The sequence below is a fragment of the Passer domesticus genome, chromosome 2 (assembly GCF_036417665.1).
Source record: "Passer domesticus isolate bPasDom1 chromosome 2, bPasDom1.hap1, whole genome shotgun sequence".
NCBI classification, from domain to species: domain Eukaryota; kingdom Metazoa; phylum Chordata; class Aves; order Passeriformes; family Passeridae; genus Passer; species Passer domesticus.
In genome coordinates this window covers 102,424,472-102,445,023 of record NC_087475.1, presented here as the reverse complement: position 1 = coordinate 102,445,023, position 20,552 = coordinate 102,424,472, and the positions used below count along the sequence as shown (strand labels likewise).

The 20,552-nt window shown below is 39.4% G+C and overlaps 1 protein-coding gene across 35 annotated transcripts in view; it reads left to right on the top strand.

Moving 5' to 3' along the window:
* The window catches only part of ZBTB20 (zinc finger and BTB domain containing 20), a 469,842-nt gene that overhangs the window by 324,918 nt on the left and 124,372 nt on the right, over window positions 1-20,552 (top strand). For 33 of the 35 annotated variants that reach the window (XR_010356704.1, XR_010356703.1, XM_064410184.1 and 30 more), the window contains one exon: window positions 4,644-4,699. Coding sequence is in view for 1 of the 35 variants with exons in the window: in XM_064410174.1 (XP_064266244.1) it covers window positions 4,644-4,699 (56 nt within the window). In the remaining 34 variants the exon portion in view is untranslated. Of the gene's footprint in view, window positions 1-4,643; window positions 4,700-14,280; window positions 14,491-20,552 lie in introns of all 35 variants that reach the window. The other 2 variants (XM_064410190.1, XM_064410187.1) reach the window with 1 other exon arrangement.

The following is a 20,552-nucleotide window of genomic DNA, read 5'->3' as shown; positions in this document are numbered from 1 at the left end:
TGACACACTGCTGGTGTCATTATCAGTCCCCAGGCAGACACCAATGTGCAGTGCAGCCTGTTAATACAGGTTACTGAAATTCCAGATCTTTTGACTGCTACAGAAGGTGGTCACTTCAAGTAGCATGAGAACAGGGAGAAAAAAACAAGGGGGAACTTGAAGGTCATTTTCCTCTCTGTGCTGGCACAATGATTTTCCTGATGTGGCCCCTTACCTCGCGTGTGACATTTGTGGCTAAGGTGTTGTCATATTTCTGGTATGCTAACATAACATTTGACTGCCTTCCTCTGCATTCTTGTAATTAACTCCTAATATTAAAGCAGTTTCCATCTCTGGATTCCTCAGCAAGCTGATTGAAAGGCGATTTAATTGCACAGCATTGCCAAGAAACATGTTAGGTGATTGCTGGCTGTAGTAACAAGTAATGTGAAGGTAATAGCAGGTATCACAGGGACTAAGATTTTGCTGGCCATTAGCAGAGGTGACTTCAAAAAGCAGATGATAATTAGTATAGATTTCACTGAACCAAGTTTCCATCTGTTGCTAGTCACTGGATGTTGAGCTGCTCTCCTATTAAAGATTAGCATGTATGTTCCTGGATTCTCGATAGAAAGGACACTTAGGGAAAAAAGGGTATAAATCAACAAATAACTGTGTAACCTGCAAAAATATAAATCTATGTAGATTAATCTGTGTTTCCTAAATTGCATACTAGATTGCAATTCAATCAAAGGGTAGGGGTCGTGTGACGTTTATGAACATTTATGGATGGTATAAGCACTCAGATTAAATGTCAAACCTGGTATTCAGTTTAGAATCATGTATTATTGTTATTCATTAATATATAAAAACAACAATTATATCCACTAAAATCCTCAATTTAATTTTGCTGCAATCTGTCTCTGCTGTGTCAGAGATGCAGTGCAGTCTCTTTGCCCCCTCAGATAATTTAAAGGGCTCCACTGAATTTCAGCCCAGTCTGTGCTTTTACCCCAGCATGGCACTGCCTCCATTTGGGCCCCTCTCAACTGAGGAATTCTCTAGTGAATTATTTTCTTTATCTTCCACCTTGATTAAATTTTAGTTTTCATGCTAAACAGGTGTAGTGCACCCAGAAGGGGAGGAGAGGCAAAACTCTTGATCTTAGATCCAGTTTACTGAGTATATTACACATGATAAAGCTGTACCCCTCACTGGCTCTGTATCAGTAAAGGGTGAAAATGCTTTGAAGCAAAACAGTCATCTTAGGATTATCTAAATTTGTTGTCAGTCCTTCAAGTCTGCTTCTTCCCATTCTGGGGCTAAAGGGCTAACATTGTTCACCTTGGTGTGCTGCATTGCATCAGAGAGATCCTAAATCACTTTGCAAAAATGGAGCAGAATCACTGTCCCAATTTACTGCTAAGACAGCACTTGAAGCAGGTTAACTCAAGCCACTTAGTGAATAAAGTGTGAGAAGCAGCTGAATGCCAATTGCAGAAATTACTTTGGCACCTAAGATGTTAGTGTTGCTGAAAGGAAGCAATGCTTAAGCTAACAAAGGCAATATATTTCATCACAGTTTACAGCCAAAATTTTGCTGACTTTCAATGAACTTCAACATGAATGCCTCAGTCACTTCTGAAAATTGTAGTTAGCATCATAAATCTATTATCTGTTTATATAATGTCACTCATACCACTGGTTTTCACCATCTTAACTTCCCATAAATAGAAATTTTTCAGTGTCTAGGAACCTTATTCTCATTAAACTCGGGTGGACTAGATTCCTAAGTAGCCTTAACATGTAGACCTTGCTTGTCTCTTAGTGTTTGTGATTTAAATGGAATTTATTCATGTAGCAAAGAAAGAGAAAAGAAGAATCTGACCACAGTGAAGCAAAGACAGGTTTAAGGTTAGCCCTTGGCTGTTCTGTTCAATGGCCAAAGCATCTTCCAAGTAATCATGATTAATTAACACTAGGAATTCAACATTAAAAAAAGATCAGTGGATTCTATTTGTCCATTCCAACAGACAAAGCTATAGCAGATTGAAAACAAGCAACATAAATAGAAACAGGTAAATATTCTGTTTATAACATAGAGAGATGGGGAAAATGGTCAGCTTTCTTCAACTTCATTTTCTTATGTTATTATATATTAATATGTCTTGAAGAAATCTACTGTGTTAATCTAATGTAATTAGGTTAAATGTCTCTAGTGACCAACAGTACCATATGATAAGAAGTTTCACCCCAGCATTTTAATGGTTCAGGTTCTGCTCATGGTTTCAATTAAGTCAGCATAATTGCACAAGGCAGTGAGAAAAGGATTTGGCCCATTTCTCTCCCGCATATGTGTTCTGCAGTTATCTAACCTGGAATGAATCACCGACACATCTTGTTTTTCCAGTACTTTACAGGGAAAATTTTGTTTTCATGTATTTTCTTTTGAACAAAACTGATAATCAAGTGTCCAGACCGGTTGCAATAATTTTTAAAAGTACAGTGTTTCAGTTCTGGTGATTTTGCCGGATTCTAGTGTGAAGCTTCTAGTGTATTGTGCCTGTCTGTAATTACCCTATAGTTTTAATTAGACAGGACAATCATGTTCATTTCTTAGAGCAAACTCGTTGGTAATGTTTGTGTAAGTCATTACTCAGCACCTCCATAATCTCAGGCCATAATTTGTAGAATTCTTTGGCATCCATGTTGTCAAAATTGCTTGATGATTTCCCTTAAGAGACCTTGTTTTATGTTGCTTATAACAGAGCCAAACTCTAACCTCAGCCTAAAATTTTCCATTCTGTGTTTTCCCCCATACTGGATGCCTTCTGCTTTTTTTTTTTTTTTTAACTCTGGGACTCCAAGGCACATTTTTTTGGCTCCAACCTCATGGTTCTTCCCTGGTTTGTAGCTCGCTGTCCCATTTGCCCAAAACTCTGAAAGAAATACTACCAACTACCAGCTCCTAAGAGTGCTTCACTATCATCTATTACAGATGAATCCATAGACTTCCATGGTTAAGTCTTCAGGAGTAATTTAAGAGGAAAATAAGGGGTACGTGCTTAGGAAAGGAGATTTTTCTCCACCAGGAAAACTTCCATCTTACAGTTCATTAGAATAATGGATTCTTGAAAGCAAGATAGTGACCTTCTCTTCACCAGCTTGATCTTGCTGGTCCTTTGATTTTATGTCATTTCAGCTTTTTATTCTGCACAGAATCCATCCTGTCTTCTGTCTCATGCAAATCTTCCTTACATGTGGAAGCAGTCAGCTCCTTTACAGAGAAATTTGCTGTTAAAAGGGCCTCTCTGGGTGGCCTGTCCAAAAGATGCTATAAGCATCTTGTTTCCTGCCCTGCAGTTTTTAGGATTGTCTCTGCTCTTTGCTGCATTTCCTACACCTCCTTTGCAAACCAAGCCCTGGATTTGTACACATGCTTTCTCTTGTACTCTCCTCTACCAGGACAATAATTCCCACAAATAGTAGCTACAATTCTGAACAGATTTTCTGCCTGCCTTCCCTCTTTGTCTCTCTCCTGTGACAGCTCCTCTCTTTCCCTTCACTCTCTTAACTCAGGTTTATATTTCTCTGAGGTTTTTTTTAATTGCTTTGAGGAATGACACAGCTAATCTCACCCTGTAACTAGACAGGAAGCAGAAGTTGAGGGCCAGGTCTTAAGTGCTGGAGTACACCACATGCATACCATGGTCGTTTTCTACTGTGCTCCTGGTCCCCTGATAACAATCTTCTGGAGAACACTGTCTGGCCTGACTACCCAAATTTTTTTCAGCTTGGCAAAGGGAAGGGGAGGCAGGACTGATTTGTAGCTTTGAACATTTGGGGAGCATCTGCCTTTGTTTTCTGTGTCCAACAGGAGTATGTCTTCTTGTTGCAATTCAGAGCATCAGGCTTCGATTAATTTTGTTTATTGCTTCATCCCAGGTTATTATGTTTTGGAAATAAATATGGAAATAAATATGTTGGCAGTAAAGCTTAGTTACTCCATAGTAGACCTGTAGTCTACCAGAAGTTTGCAAACCTTTAGCCATTCCACTTTCATGCAGTCTTTTTTTTTTCTTAGGGGTCTCAGGGTAACAAATCAATCAAGCCCAAGATACTGTGTTGACAGAAGGAACTAAGACAACACAATTTTTCTGTGCAGCTATCAGCTGTAATGTAAGCATTCTCAGCCCTAATAATAAGCCTAACCCCTCTTCTGTGAAGGTCAGGATCAAGAAGGCGAGTTCTGTTTCAGAGTGCTGTATCATCTGGCATGACTGCTAAGAAGGATGCTGTTCAAATCTGGCAGTGTTTTTGTGATAAGAGCATGTGTCCATGGGAGCCACAAGCCTATTTCATGGAGACTGTTGAACAGCCACCGGAGGATATTTAGTCTCTGCTGGCCTGGAATTATCCCAGGACTGAAAAGCTCCTCAGCCATTACCACTTTTCTGAGCTACATAGTTCTGGGGTCGGGTAGTTTCAAACTTCCAAGATCTATGTTTGTGAATTTAAAACTCTTTTTTTCCTCTCCTGTGGGAATTGCCGGCATCTGTAAATCTCCTTGATCCCTGTTTCATATTGTTCCACTGGTATCATTTTGTTTTGTATCAGTGTGTTTGTTAACAATCTGATTTCCTTTTTTCTTTCTCTCTTCTCAGATCCCTCACAATCAGTTTGTGGCCTTTCTCTGGAGGAACCTTTCCTTGTCTCTTGTGTAAGTACTTATAACATTCTATATTTTTCATTGATATAAGTTTTGCCTTTTCTTCAAGTTGCATCAAAGTCAGCCCAGGGCCTCTGTTGCTTCCCATGGTCACAGGACTCAATACTGAATTTTCATTTTAATGCAGTCTAAGATTTTAATGCAGTATCACCTTATGGGACTCAGATTTTAGTTCAGTGACATTGTGTGATTGATTCATCTGGAATTTATATGTGCAATTCTGGATGACAATATGGAAAATTTCTGGTTATATATGGGGATATACATGTTCTGATGGACATTATGCTGTTGTGTTCTAGTTCAGAATGAAATATAAAGAATTCCATGCTGTGCAAGTGCAAAACAAGTACAGAAAACAGTCAGCTAGCATTGCAACCTGTCCTTGCTGAAGTTTGACCCTGTGGTGAGGGACCCTTCCTTACCCAGTCCTGGCTGCTCTCTGAACTCCTCTTCTTATCTGAGTAGATTAAATGTTCTGTATTCTTATTGACATCCAACAGTATCAGGATTAAGGATCTGTCAGCAATTTCTTTGGAAGGTGTTATGCAGGGGTCTTTTCTCACCTAGTCACATTCACTTGAGTTTTTTTGCTGCTATGTAGGTTGGTGATTCACTGACCTTTTTAACTGAAGAAAATACTATGTTTATCCAGATAATTGTGTTTTCAGGAACCAGAACAGGAAGAATTAATTTTTTCATGGTTTAAGTTTTGTTTTTTTCCCTTTTTGGGGGGGAATAAGGGATGGAGCCTTTGGGAGTTTGTTTGTTTGTTATCATTTGAGTTTTAATTTTGTCAGATTCTGACATTTGATGGTTTTGCGCATTTGGAACAAAAACTCACATTTTTCTGGGATTCCTTCATACAAATTGGCAGTGAAATCTAGTGCTTTTGAAACAATGACTCTTCTTGTTGAAATATAAGGGGAAATATAGCACTACCACTTCATAATATTTACTATAGTTAAGTAAAGACAGACCAAAGTTTTCCAAATGTCCACAAGCATTTTAAGCCACTGTTTTGGGATGTCCAGGCTGAAGCTATTTCATGAATGCCAAAAATAATGAAGGCTTTTAAATTTAGGTTTAGAACTCCACGCCCAAATATACCTGGACTTTGTGTTACTTCACATCTCTACTTTGCAATTTAAATTCATGTCTCTTACCTGTTTAGAGATAAAAGTAGATGACTGTTAAAGTGCTGCCTGGAATTAAAAAAAAACAAAAACAAAACAGCACAGTAAGAGAAATAGCTCTTTCATATTTAGGAGAGGGATTAAACCTGCAAATCTGTAAATTTGTATTCAAGTTCTGTTTTGATTGTTGGTATTTCTTTAAAGGGATGTGAAAGTGCAAATGGACATTCATAATTTTTCAAGGTGTTTGAAACCATGAAAGAGCTTTTTTTCCCCAATACTAGACCTAAAATATGTGGGTTTAACATGTAAAGTTGACCCACTATTTTCGCAGTGCAGAAGGAAACTGCACTCTGCCTTCTCCCCCACCCTGTGGGCAAAAAGAGGAAATTTGCTGCAGCGGCTGCAAAAGGTGGTATGACAATGCCAGCTCCCAAGGAGACGTATTTGAGTTGACCTATCATGCCTATGGTGTCCCCATATTTCTTTCCCTTCTCGTTTGCCTTTCATTATAAGGTGTCCCAAATCTGTAATTTACAACATGCTGCTCCAGTTTTGCTCTGATATATTTGCTACAAATAAGTAGGAGCCTATGCGTGTCCATAGCTGCCCGTGGCGGTGTCAGGCCTGCGAGATGAGGGGAGCAGAGGCATCCAGAGAATGCAACATGGCTTATGTCTAATGTGACATTTATTTGACTCAGAAAGGCAATTGATTAAAGGCCCATCGGATCTTTGCCATCATGTATTATGTATTTATCCAGCAGGGGCAGTTTATAACGGCCCCTGACAAATCCTATTACTTTTGTTGCAGTACTTCATAATATCAATAAAAAGCATTAATGATACTCAGGAACGGGAAGCGTTAACACAGCTTGTGGTAACGCTTCCCACAGCAGTGGCAAAACCATTTTTGTCTGTGGCAGACACCATGCGCCTTTCAACATTTGCACGAAGGCACCAGTTTAATATGGTTCTACCTCTGCAGGGCAAGGCAGTTAGGTGGAAGCAGCAAGCTGGCTTCATGATAGGTAGGCATGTGGAAACCTGAAGCTGAAATCCCTCTTCGACAGTGCTTTGCTGTGTGACCATGCATTTGTTTTTTCCCATCTGGCTACCTTTGTTTCTTGACATGTAGAATCACGTGTTCTCTTTCTTCTTTAGATCTGGCTTATTCCACAGCCAAGAAGGGTTTCTTGGTGCTTCTCCATTCCTAAATTAGCAGGCTCCATAGGAGCCCAACTATATCTCAGGCATGTCTTTTTCTGTATTGGCCCTCCTCTTTATCTCTGGAATGCAGGCCCTACAGGCCATTGATAATCTGGGTTCTTTTTGGTAGCAGAAAAAGTGTAGATGGGACATTCTTGCATTAGAAGCTGTTAATGGTACCTGACAAACATGTTTCTGATCTAGATAAGTGATTTGTTCTGCCCTCTGTCTCAGTGTCCAGCACTGGGCTCTCTTTTCATATCACTTGCCAGAACTTGCTGCTGATTCAGTCTTCATCCTTCTCCCAGATGTTACATACACATCTGCCTAATTATATGGCATTGGGGTTTTGGAGGTGGAAGGATTTCATAGATCTCCCCGCCCAGACTATATTCCCACTTAAAAGGAATACAGTTAATCTCTGCTCCCCTTGAATGTCCCCAGGACTTCAAGAGACACAGGTATATTCCTTGTCAAAATCATTCTTTTCATGGAAGAAGTTTTCCAACCAGCCTGTAGCAGTATGGATAAGGTGCTTTACAGTAGAAGAGATAGCTACATAGGATAAAGAGTGACAGAAGGACACTTGTTTAACTTGCAGAGCACTACCTTTTCAGATGGAACCCATACAATGTTGAAAAGTTATCTGCTGTTAGCATTGGTAAATGCAAATCAGAAGTGCACCAAAGTCATCCAGAGACAAGGAGGTTGCAGGACATCTGTCCATCTTGTTCAAATAGATTTCTGATGTAACCAGGTTGTACTGAGCTCCAGCATCATTCCTACCAGACTGAGCACTGATTCTAATTCTTGTTACTTGACATCCTGGTTTAAAAAAAAAAAAAAAAAAAAAAAAAAGGAAAAAGTGCAATTTATTCCCCAGCTTCATGAAGACATATTTGGTCAAGTAATGATGACCTAAGGGAAGCTGAGAGGCATCTCACTGATCTCATCATAGTTATGAGAACCATCCATCATATGGTCAATGATTTGTAAGTCAAAAGACACCCAGCAGTATTCCAGCCTGCCAGTAGCCAGTTTCTGAGAATCCTTATTGACTTTACCAGACGTGATGATGCTCAAATAATCTCTGATATCTATGTATATGTCCCTGCTTTGGTACTTGTTCACCACCAAACTGTCATCTGTTACCACTCTGAACCATTATCGTCAAGTAGCAACTAATGAGTCCCCTCTGAATGCCTTTATCTGGCTCTGTGCTTAGTATTGTTTTGCAGATGAGGGAACAGCAACAAGGATTGCTACATCAGGAACAGGGAGGAGGCATCTTTTCTCAGGTTTCTTAAGAAGCTTTCCCTTACTTGAGAAGAGGATAATAACCTCCAGGTCAAGCTTATTCATGAATCAGAAATGAACATTTGCAAAATGCCAAAAAAGTCTACATGTAATAAGCCTTATGTTTACAACAGCTTTCAAGAGTTAGAGTTTTTCAAGAATTATCATAATTAATGTAATAAATAGGCATGTAAATTATCCAGAAGAATCAGTTGATCTGCTTATGAAAATAAGGAGGTTTAGGAAGGGAATGGTCACCTAAACAGCAATCTGAGACAGGAAAAGAATATTTTTTTTCCCCAGCTATTACGTGTCTGCTGAAGGGAAGGGAATGTTCCAAAAAAGAAAACAACATGGGCAGAGGCAAATGAGAGAAATGGTGAAACAGCCTCAAAATGGCAGCAGAGCTGAAATTCTACTCTGGTGTATTTATAGAAATGAAACAGTATAACCAAGAGTACACCTTGGGATGAGTGTCCTTGAGCAGTGCCACAATTTTAAGCTTTATTCTTTATCAGAAGATGTAGCCGTCAAATAAGCAATAGATGTGTAGGGAAAAAGACCCTCATTATTTTAAAAAAATCTGTCAAAGTTCACAGTTTGTTTTAAAACATCTGTCATAAAAATAGACCAAATACCCTGAAAACCCAAGATGTAGCCAGATTTACAAAAAGGGGCAAATTTTGGTCCTAGTTTTTCATTCAAGAATTAGTTTAAGTGTTGGCATTCAAATTGTTTAGCAAGTAATAAAGGCTGCACATATCTGTGAAGTTGATGTGTGGGTTACAGTAGAGGCATGTGTGCAACCTGCCTTCTAATTGCAATACCTACAATATATCCACTGGTGCTGGATGAGATTGAACTCAAGATTGGGCAGCATAACAGCTGAAAATGTCACACCTTTCTGTCATTATGCATACTAGCAACGTCTTTGTTCTGAGTTATTTCTCATTTACTTTGTGTAATATAAGGCATTGAGTATTAGCTAGTTTTTAAATATTACACAGTACAAAAGGGAAAAAAATTGAGTTTAACTAGACAGTTGTAGGAGCATAATATTTTTGGTTTAACTAGAAAAAAAAAAAAAACGGAGACAGAGGAAATGGAGTTGTTCAATGCACTTTTACCCCACATTGGTATAATTTAATATATTTGGATGGAAAAGACCACCTTTCTGAAGCAGTAGCAGCATTCCTACAGCAGTTTGAACGTCAACCACCAAAATATTAAGACAGACCAGTTTGTTAGGTCGAAATCACTGTGCAAAATGGAAACAACTACAGAGTGCAGCAGAGTTTTTCAGAATATTCCCTTTGTAGTTATGGTAAATTATCTTCCAACTTTGACAAGCACATTGCTCTTCTACAGATATATCACCAAATGTCTTTTTCATTTCTGAGCTTTACTGAGTCCTTCTCCTAGTGCAGAAATCCTCTCTGCACCCTGCTTTATCATCATGTTGTGTGTCTGCCTCCATCCAATGTAGGGTAAAAATGGTACCAAGAACAAGTTGTGCAGGAGGAGTGGTTGTTACAAAACACAACGTCCAAAAATAGTATGTTTCCCATAAGTCACCTTCTGATCAAGGCATTGTAGATTTGCCTTTTGAAGTGAGATATAAATACTCAGGGAGGTCCAAATACCTGCCCATGTGCTCACGTTCATGCTGAATGTCCCATGTGTGAGACACCACAATGGAAAATGAGCTTGTAAGAGGATTTTCTCCATCTCCTTTTCCTCTCTACCACTCCCACTTAAAAAAAGAAGCAAATCATCTGCCATGTAGCTTCGTGAAGGCTGTTTTGCCTCTTGGTGGGAATGGGGGCTCTTAGACATAAAAGATCTCAGCGTATTGAAAAATAATGATTCTTTCCTCTGAAGTTCTTGTTCAGCTTGAAGCTTTCCATCATTTTGGATGATAATATCATGCTGCATATGGTTCACAAATTCAGCCCCCCAGCTAATACTTTCATTTCATGTGTTTGCATGCCCAAAATATTAGATTTTTGCACACCACCGAAAGCAAATGCTTTTGGATCTGAATAGATCTTGCTGTCTCCCATTCCATCGTACTGAGTTTTAAGTTTAATAGAATAGCTGTATCAGTTTTCTGAATTATGTTTTCTAATGTTTTAGCTTCTTAAGCATACTCTAAACAGCTTGAATTTTCAAGGACAAAATTGAAATCCCAACTTCAAATAGCATGCAATTTAGAAGTATTCGTGCTTCACCCAATCACCAAAGTAAGGATCACTTGCAACATTTGGATCTGGGTGTGTATTTAAATTTCATATTTGTCCATCCACATATTCTGGATGTCTTTAAAGAGATTAATTGCTTTTCAATTTTTGCAGAAAATCCACTTCTACTTTAAAGACAAAAAATAATTTGCAGCATTGTGGATGCTCTGCAATATGCGCTGAAGGTTGTGAAGGAGAACTACAATGTGTGATCAGCATATAACCAGCTCTGAAGAATTAAGGTTTTCTGACACTGTTTTTAATTTTTGCATTTAAAAAATATTTTACATTTTGAGGTTTAGGGCAAATTTCTTGTGTGAATGTCTGTGCATGCTTAACAGAGTCCAGTCATGACATTAAATACTTAAATACTGCCACAAAAGACTAAAACAAAAAAATGCACCTTGTCTTCCAGTGAACTTTGTTGAAAAGATAGCAATTTTAGTCATTCAAATACCTGCAGACTGAGAAATGCCCCAGGGAAGATTGTCAAAAATCCTGTTTTTTCTTAACTTGTTGAAAATAGTTTGGTGGATCTTTTATTGTGGAGCCTGCAATTTAATCTCACATTGATACTGTGACTTCTGTGGCAATGTCTTCACATTCCATCTTGGCTTGTGCCAGTGCAATATTGCCACTCTGCTAGTGGGCAGCCCAGCTTTTCCTATTGCAGGTATTTACAAAGTGTCATGGCCTGACTGGACCTAGAAAAGCATGTAGTGTGTTAAGGGAGAAAGGGAGAAGCAGTGCTTTTGTAAGTGCTTCTGATCACCAAATATTTCTCCTCCACATCTTACTCCAGCAACATTTTCTTGGAAGGCAGGATCCAGCATTCAAAGGCATTCAGCAAGATTTTGTAGATGAATGGGCATCCTGTTCTGGGAATAAGAATATTTTAAAAGCATGAAACTTAACTAGATATTTAATTAAACTATACAAGTAAACTGCTGAGAGAGTTGGAGCATCTCTGAATATCCCAAAGAACTGAGACAGAGTAATAATATTTGAACATTACAGGAGAATGAGGACTAAATATTGTTAATGAGCAATTTATTGGTGTTGATTGATCCTTTTATAGCTGTTAAGCATGTCCCCACTTTTTCTTAATCTGTTCGATTAGGAAATCCCTTTGAGGGGCCATGTAAAGAAATGTTACCTGCTCCACCCAAATCTTATTACGTAGAAAAAACTATTTTATTTAACTAAACAATTGTGGAAGTATAGCTTTCACCTTGCCCAATAAGTCTTCCTTCCCCACCGCTCAATCTCCCCTTCAGGTAAGCAGTAGCTCACCTTACAATCCTTTTGCACATCTTGATAAACTCATAATTTCCCTTGTGATACTGTATCAAATGCTCTACTGATAAATTAAATTTACTGCATTTCCTTTGTCTGGATAATCAGTTATCTTATCAAAGAAAGTTATCAGGTTAGTCTACTACAAACTACCTTTGGCAAACTCATGTTTTGTTTCATCCCATTTTCCATTTACCTACATGTCTTTTTCATTATTTTTTCCTTCAACATTTGCTGCACACATGCTGTTGAAGCTCCTGATGTTACATCAACATCAAACAGGTGTAAGTGAGATCAGAATCAGTTTCAATACGCTGTAGTACAGCCTTGCAAAAGCCTATTCATTCTCATGACTGCAAAAAGCTACTTTCTCATCTGGCAGACAAGTAAAACATCAATTTTATTTTTCATTGTCATTAAAGCAAAGGGCAGGTGGGCTGATTTTGAGCCTTGGCTGGTGAATGTTTGCAGTGATGTGCATAAGGGTTTCTAGAGATAGGATCAGAGACATCTACCTGCACATTAGAGTGCTTGGACACTTGCATCAGAAAAACCTTAATGTATGTATCAGTAATGAAAATCTTAATTAAGAATGCTGCATCATTGTCCATGAACACTCTTTCTTTCTCTGTGTGTGAAGCTCTTTGTGTATTGCAGCATCTACCTGGTCCAGACAGACAGAGCCCTCAAAGAGTGTGTCTGGAAGATCTCTTGATTATTAACAACTAGCAAATGGCAAACTCTTGCTCTTCTTTTGTCTCAGCACTGAAACTCAGATTAGTCGAGGATACAGTGTAACTTGGGAGTTTGTTTGGACTTTTTCTATGGCTTTTTTCCACTTCATTGTTATACTAGTGGGTTTCAAAATCCAGTAGCATTGATTAGAAATGAATGATGTAACTTAGAGCTACCAAAATGTGCACAGTCTATTTACCCAATAGAATATCTTTTCCTTTAGGAGCAATGCACTTGCCTGGTCCATGTACTCTATGCACAAAAAAGTACACCAATGGATGTGCCGACTGTGATGTTAATCTCCCTAAATGCAGAAGATTTAAAGTGAAGGCTCCCAGAGCAACCTTGCCTCTGCCCCTTGCTTACAATAGGGTCCCTTACTGATCCCTTGGCTTTCCAAGGCAGACAGTGCAGAGACAAGACAGGGAGAACAGAGAGGAACTGCATGAGTTTTTTCCCTGTAACTGTATTCCAGTGACATTTGTTTGTTGAGCACTGCTTGTATGTTTGATGTGGTTTGAAACACATCCAGAAAACCTCTCCAAGTAGTGGACATACAACTGATTTATAGGTGTACAAATAATGTAAGGGAAGGAGGAGCGCATGCACCCACACACACTTTTGCCAGAGTTGTATCTTTTGCTTCCAGATGAGTCAGGCTGTCTTCTCAGATTCACTGTCATGTCACTGACACTGGTGGTTTCTGTGGACTCACACATAAGTGTCCCACGAAAGGCAGGAGCAGGAGATGTTGCTGTTTGAATAAGAAACAGCTATGGAGTCTGTTGTTCTCTATGTAGATCATCACAGTTGAGTCCCATAAAACGGCCTACCCATGCAGTGACTTGATTTTTTCATCCTTAGAAAGAATTCCTCCAGTCTGACAGAAGAGTTCATGCTGAAGCCAGTAGTTCATGCAAGGCACAAAAGCTGCATATGACTTTATATTGTCATATAAAAAAAGTTCTGAGAGTGAAGACCTTGTAATCCAATAATCCCTCAGACTACAGCTGCTGTTTCAGCTTTCATTAATATTCTCAAAACCAACACTTATTTCCGTAAGACATCAGAAGCTGAAATATTCCAGATTAAATAAAGTGGGATTGAAAAATTATTAGTGGACTGGAGGATGCCTCTTACGTGGAAAGGCTGGGGGAGCTGGGCCTGTTTAGCTTTAGGAAGAGATGGCTGAGAGGGAATGTTATAAAGGTATATAAGAACAGCAGTGTGTCCTTGTGGCCAAGAAGGCCAGTGGGATCCTGGGGTGCATCAGGAAGAGAATTGCCAGCAGACCAAGGGAGGTGATCCTGCCCCTCTGCTCAGCCCTGGTGAGGCGCATCTGCAGTGCTGTGTCCAGTTCTGGGCTCCTCAGGACAGGAGGGATATGGAGCTCCTGGAGCCAGTACAGCAGAGGATGACAAAGATGATTATGGGACTGGAGCATCCCTCTTAGGAAAGGCTGAGGGAGCTGGGCCTGTTCAGCCTCCAGAAGAGATGACTGAGAGGGATCTTGCCAGTGTCTGTCAGTATCTGAAGGGAGGGTGCCAGGGGGATGGATCCAGGCTCTGCTCAGTGGTGCTGAGCAATGGGACAAGAGGCAACGGGCAGAAACTGATGCACAGAAGTTCCCCCTGAACATGAGGAAGAATTTCTTTACTGTGCAGGTGACCAAGCACTGGAACAGGTTGCCCAGAGAAGTTGTGGAGTCTCCCTCACTGGAGATATTCCAGACCCATCTGGACACACTCCTGTGTCATGTTCTCTGGGATGACCCTGCTCAAGCAGGGAGGCTGGAACAGATGACCCACTGTGGTTCCTTGTAACCCACCCAGTCTGTGATTCTGTGAAATGTCTGATTCCTCACTTGGTATCAGGTCAGTGCATTTCTATCTAGGCAGAATATGAGTGAGGAATAACCTTCAGTCTAATCTGATGCCATTCTATACCAAAATGTAAATATGCAGTAATTAAAACTGTCCCCTAGTCTTCCTGCTACAGCTCAGTCACAGATTGCAAGAATAGTATCTTTTTTTATCCTTTTTTATTCTCTTGTTTTACTGGTCATTTACACAATCGGATGTCTACAGTTAGAAAAGTGTAGCTTGGTGTCTGGAAGAATATTTAAGAAAATAAAGATGTTTTAATTTGGTAAGAATCTTGTTATTCCAAAACCAAATGGTTTCAAACATGTCGGTGCTGCTACTTCTCTTTCATTGCTATGTACGTGTCAAGTTTGAAGTTTTAAAACAAAGCTGTGTTATAATTATACAAGCATGTTTGAGAAAAAAGGCTTATGGAAAACTTAACAGCTGGAAACTGTTTTTTTACATACTTGGATGACTCAAAAGCAGCTGAATGGGTTTTTGCAAAACTTTACTAAAAATGACATTTCTGGATTGAAACAAGGCATGAGAAATAGCAGCTGAAAAGGTAACAGTTTCACAAAGGTATGAGCAAATATAGACAGGGATTATTTAATTCATCAAGTTCCACTGTACAGTCGTTAATGTAATGCTATAAAAATAAAAGGATTCATATTTATATAGTTTTTTAAGGATTTTAAAATCCTTAAAAAACTGTACTAGACTTTAAGGAATTAAGCTTTGTAGCTGAGCACTAATCAAATATTAATATTTATATTTCATCGGAATACCTCATATTCAAACAGGAAAACAAAGACATAGAAAAAGGCAGAGGGTTTGCCAGAGTCTGCACAGAAAGAGAAGACCACATTTAACATCCATGCCTTTGGATTGCTCAGCTTGGCAGTGTGGGGCGCACTTGGCATCAAGGAGCTCCTGGCTTCTCTCTCCCTCTGACTCCCGCTTCAGGCACACCCAGCTTGCAGGTGAACAGCCTCTCTCACACACATGGCTGGGCTCAGGTACCCAGCTCCCTTCTTTCTGTCTCCACACTTCGTTCCCAAAGGCAAAGTCTGCCAAATTCTGGCTGCTGTGATGGTGAAGCTTGACTACATTCAAGTATCACCCCCATTTCAAGTGTGCATACACTCCTCCTTCTTCCCCTGTTCTCAAGGACTTGTCAAGGTGAGAGAACTGTCACCAGAAACCTCTTCTGGGGTCTTTTTCAGTGCATAGTTCAGTCTGTAATTCTCTAACAATAACTTTACTGTTTGAAACCTCAGTCACTGAATAAATATGATTTTACTGCTGCTTAGCTTGGATGTTGAACTGTATTGGAGGAAACTGCTCTACTTTCATACTGAATTTTTTTTCAGGGTGGTGTGTGTGAAAAATAACACAAATAGGAGTGTTTTTGGATGGTCACACTGAGCAGTCAGCAAGAAGAAAAGTACAGTATGGTGAAGGGAAATCTGTAGTAAAAGCAATTTAAGCTTGTGGTTTGCTAATAGGACCAAGAACATTAATTTTTCCCTTTAACCCCAGCTGTAAAACACCCTCCTGATGGTGGAGAAATCACTTAATGTCCTGTTGTTGCACCTCAGTTTCATCTTCATGGTGTGAACCGTGACCCAGCTCACCAGAATACCATTCCTCTTGAAGTTTGGATATTAGCAGAGGTTTTGTAGAGATGTTTTTCTAACCTAACAAGCCCACTCTTTGTCAATGTTAAGAGTGTCGTTGTCTCTACATTCCCAATTAAACAGGCTTTTATGGCTTTCACTTTTTTAACTTGGCAGAGTCACCAGTTCTGGGAACAAAGACTCAGTGCTGCCTTGTGCATTATGCAGATTTCCAGTAGCAACTTCAGATTAAGACTTTGGTGTTGATATTTTCAGTGGGACATAATTTCATTTTCTTACCACAGCTGATCTGAGCTTCTTGAGAAATGGTAATCATGCGACATTGCCATCTTTGCAGGCACATTTGCAGTAGCCCTAGATTTGGTTAGATTTAATCTCTGCACCTAAACTATGAATTTACATGATGAAAAACTTGAATTTAGCCAGGTAGGAGCACCTAACTCCACAAATTCCCTCGGCAACAGCAGCTGTCATCGGTCTTTTCTCAGCTTTTCAAAAGTTTTGGCAGTGTGCCCTATATATTGCCCATTTTACTCACGAAGGGCCTCAGGGTTTTTTTTTTCCCTTTATCATTTCAACTTTGAGTTGTCTAGTTTTGCAGTCCCACAAGAAGCTGTCCCTGCCTGCCAAAACCAGAATCGCAGCCTACACCAATCTTTAAATGGTCATTCTTCTCATTTTGCTAGCAGTATCCCTTCCTCAGCTTCACAAATAATTATCTGATCCAAAAATTCTCCATTATTGTGTTTAAATCTTTTGCGAGTCTTATACATAAAAAATTCAAATACTGAGCAGTGTTGTTATGCAGATCTCTCCTTCTTGTATGTGAATATCCTAAGCACCAGGAAGTACCAGGTTCATGGATCTTTTTGTCAGAACTCATCAGTTCTTGCTTTCTGAGTCATCTTTTAGATTGTATGAATTTTAAATATTTGTTGACTAGAGGATGATATATTGAGATGATTGCATAGAGAAAGGAGGAGAAGAAATACCAAAAGGCAGAAGCCAGCGAGTTGGGTAGTCTGTTGAAGGCATCCTTTCCTAAAGAAAAAGTTACATCCTGTAATGCCTAGGTCAGATGGATATAACAGTGTTGCAGTCTGACAAATTTTCTGCTTTACTGCTGACTATTATGAACAGAACTTAAAAAAAAATTTAAAAAAACCTCAGAAGATTTATTACAATTACATTTCAACTATGATTGAAGTAGGAGGAACAAATCTAGTACTGACATAATTTAAATAGCATTGGTGCATATGCAATGCATTTAGGAAGCAGAAGAAACTTCACAGTATCCTCTTTGCTCCCACTCCACTCCATCAGGTTTTTGTTCTTCAGTTCAGCTGCCTTTGCAGGACTGCATCTTAAGGTGTTGCCAGTTTTTGCTGAAAGTTTTCAGACTGTCACTGAAAAAAAAAGTAGAAAGAAAAGGCAATTTAAAGTTCCATTTCTCTTGCCTAATTGAAACAGTGAAATTGGTTTGGCTGTTTTGGTGTAAGAGGCAAAGCAGAATTTACAGCCCCTCCATTTAAAATAAAATTACTATTTTACAGCCCACTTTGCACATGTGAGCCAGGGAGGCAGGCAGGACAGACTGTGAGAGAAAGAGGCTGCAAGGAGCAGCAATGCAATCTCTTGCACATCCTAAGCAATGGGATGACCCTTTGATACTATATATATATGCATAAAGTTTTGTTGAGCTGGCACAGCAAGGTTGTGCTACCTTTGTTTGCACAGTCCACCTGTATATGTGTACTATTTGTGAATTTGTGAACCTTTCTCTCAGCCATTTACAGTTTACCCAGGGATTTAGCAGAGTTTTGAAATCTCACAGAAGTCTGGCTCGTCAGATGTAATATTAAATGAAATTGGTTTGTATTGCAACAGGATTGGTGGGAGGATCAAAGGCTTGGTGTAAAATAAAAGGAGGTTTTTGGTTTTGAAATGCTTCTATTTCCCTTATTTTTTATTAGTGAACATTAAGCAATTGAATTCTGCAATAGTAAGCAAAAAACTGCTAAAGCGGTTTTTAAAGAAAGCCTCTTCAGTTACTGTGACAAGGGCTGAGTGTTACTGTTATAAAGGGTCTCAGAAACTCTGTTCTTTTAAGGCTGATCAAAATTTAGTTTTAAAATCAGAGGTGTGCAACTAGACAACACAATATATCTGATAATTTTGGTTTAGTCTGAAGAGCCTAGGATCAGCTAGAAATTTGGCAGATTGTCTCTCAGGTCAGGAAGTAGTTTTGATTTAAAAATTTAAAAGCCAAATTCTGTTTTAGTATTTCTTAAATGTCAAAACAACCCTCTGACCTTGAAAATTACTTTCTCTGTATACTTTTGGGGATTTTAAGTAAAAAAACAGGCCTTTTTCACAGTGAAATGTGGTAGCCTGTTAGTTATCAAATCTGAGAACTTAGAGAAGGGAGGGTGACATTAACTCATCATTTTTTTCCCTTTGCCACTGCAAGAATGGGCTTCATTCATATCAATGGCAACTGGAGGGGAAAAGATCTGCTAACCTTTAACTGGGCTTCCAGTTTATTTCCATAATGTACACTGTGGCTTCTCCAAGGATGAGTCCTCTGTCTACAGCGTTTCAGACCGCATAATAATAATAAAAGGGAGGACAAGCTTCACTGCTCTCTTTCAGAACTTAACCTCCCAGTGCCTTGATTTCAGTTTGTCCCCACCTAAGCACTGGAGAAAGGTAAAGGCCATATGTAGTGCAGCTGGCCAATTGCATACTTCTGATCGTTCCTGGCCCTTAATAATATGATTGGTTGAACTTAAATACAGCATTTAAGCAGCCCATTTAGTTTACATATCTCCAGTATACTCCTTTTTTGGAAGGTAATTTTGCCACTTGTGAAATTTTGATGAAAACTAGAAATATGCCCTTCCTTCATCCCTTCTCCATCCACTAGTCTTCTCACTCTTGCATTTCCTTTTGGAAAGGAGGTATCTGTGTGGTGCCCCTATTTCCAGCAGAGCAGAAGCAGCCTGCCCTTCTCACTGTGAATGAGAAATGGAATGGGAGGGAGCAGCCTGAAGCCCTCCTCTCTCCCCTGAAAGTGAAGCATAACTCATCTTCATGTCTCCCAGATGCTACTGCTCTGTGCAAACTGACTTCAGATCTTTTTGGTTCTGATATGATGAACCCCAAAACTTCCTACAGTGAGAGCTCTGGGCCTCTTCTGCCTCAATTATTCATAGTATCTAATGTTATGGCATTCTCCAAGACTTTTTGCCCAAGGATTTGCAGTTACTAAGTGATTGCTAATGACTTAGCTTTCCCTGAACTTCTGTGAAGTAGGGAGGTCATATATTCAGCAGTTAGCTGTAGAGGAAACTGAGACACAGGATGAATCTGGATTTAACAAAATACCTAAGCACATAGTTCTTTGAATTTAAGAGTCATTTCAAGAGATTTTCTGAGAAGCAATTTGAAATATCTGCTTCAAGTTGTTTGCTGAAAAGCGTCTTATAAATAACTGCATGGTGTTTATAGCAATCAATTAATTAGGTACCATTTTACATAGAGATGGAGAAACCAAGGCACTGCATTTGTTTTAAGGTCAAGCAACCTGAGAGCTTATGCTCACAGAGTTAAGCAGCTTTCTTTTCTTAGTCTTTGTGGTTACATTCCTTCCCTTTTGCATATACTGACCATTTAAAAGATTGAAGAAGGCCTTTTGGAGAAGAGATTAAATTTGGAGGTGTTGGCTGTAGCATTCCAAGGTGATGGTTATTCAGCCAGCTTACAATATAGTATTATCAATTATTAAGTGTATTGAAACCTTAAAAAGTAATATCTGCTCAATGATATGCCAACTTAATGTAGAATAAACACCTACTACTGATCTGCAGTTAAATTATTTAATCTAGAACTAATCTACTGTTCAAACCAGTTTTGAAAATGGAATAGTTCTATCACTGAAAATAATTAATTGTTAAAACCCATAGGGCTAAATCCAGCAGTGACCTAAATGATAGGAGACAATTACACATCAGACCTCAGTGTGTGGGAAAGCAGGTAACAAAATAATACATGTTGCCCTGGTTGTCTCTTATCCTGGCCAGCGTTACACACTTTTGTTGGCAGGGTTTTTTGCTGGTGCTGGCTTTGTCCAATTCCTCCCTCCAGCACTTGAGTTCCTCCCTTGAGCACTTTGAGTTCCAGCACTTTTATGATTATTTTAAACGGAAAGTTGGTAGAGGTTTATGTTTTCTTTGCCCTACATCCATTTACACCCATTCTGTGACCTGGCAGGGGGTGCAGGCCCTGGCTGGACCTGTGGAAGAGTTTGTCTAGGCAGGGCTGACCCTGCATCCAGCAAGGGGAGCTGCCTACCAGAGTACTCCTGGTGACTTCACTGGAATTGCTACTGATTCATCCTGATATGAAGATGAGCAGATCTCAGGCCATTAG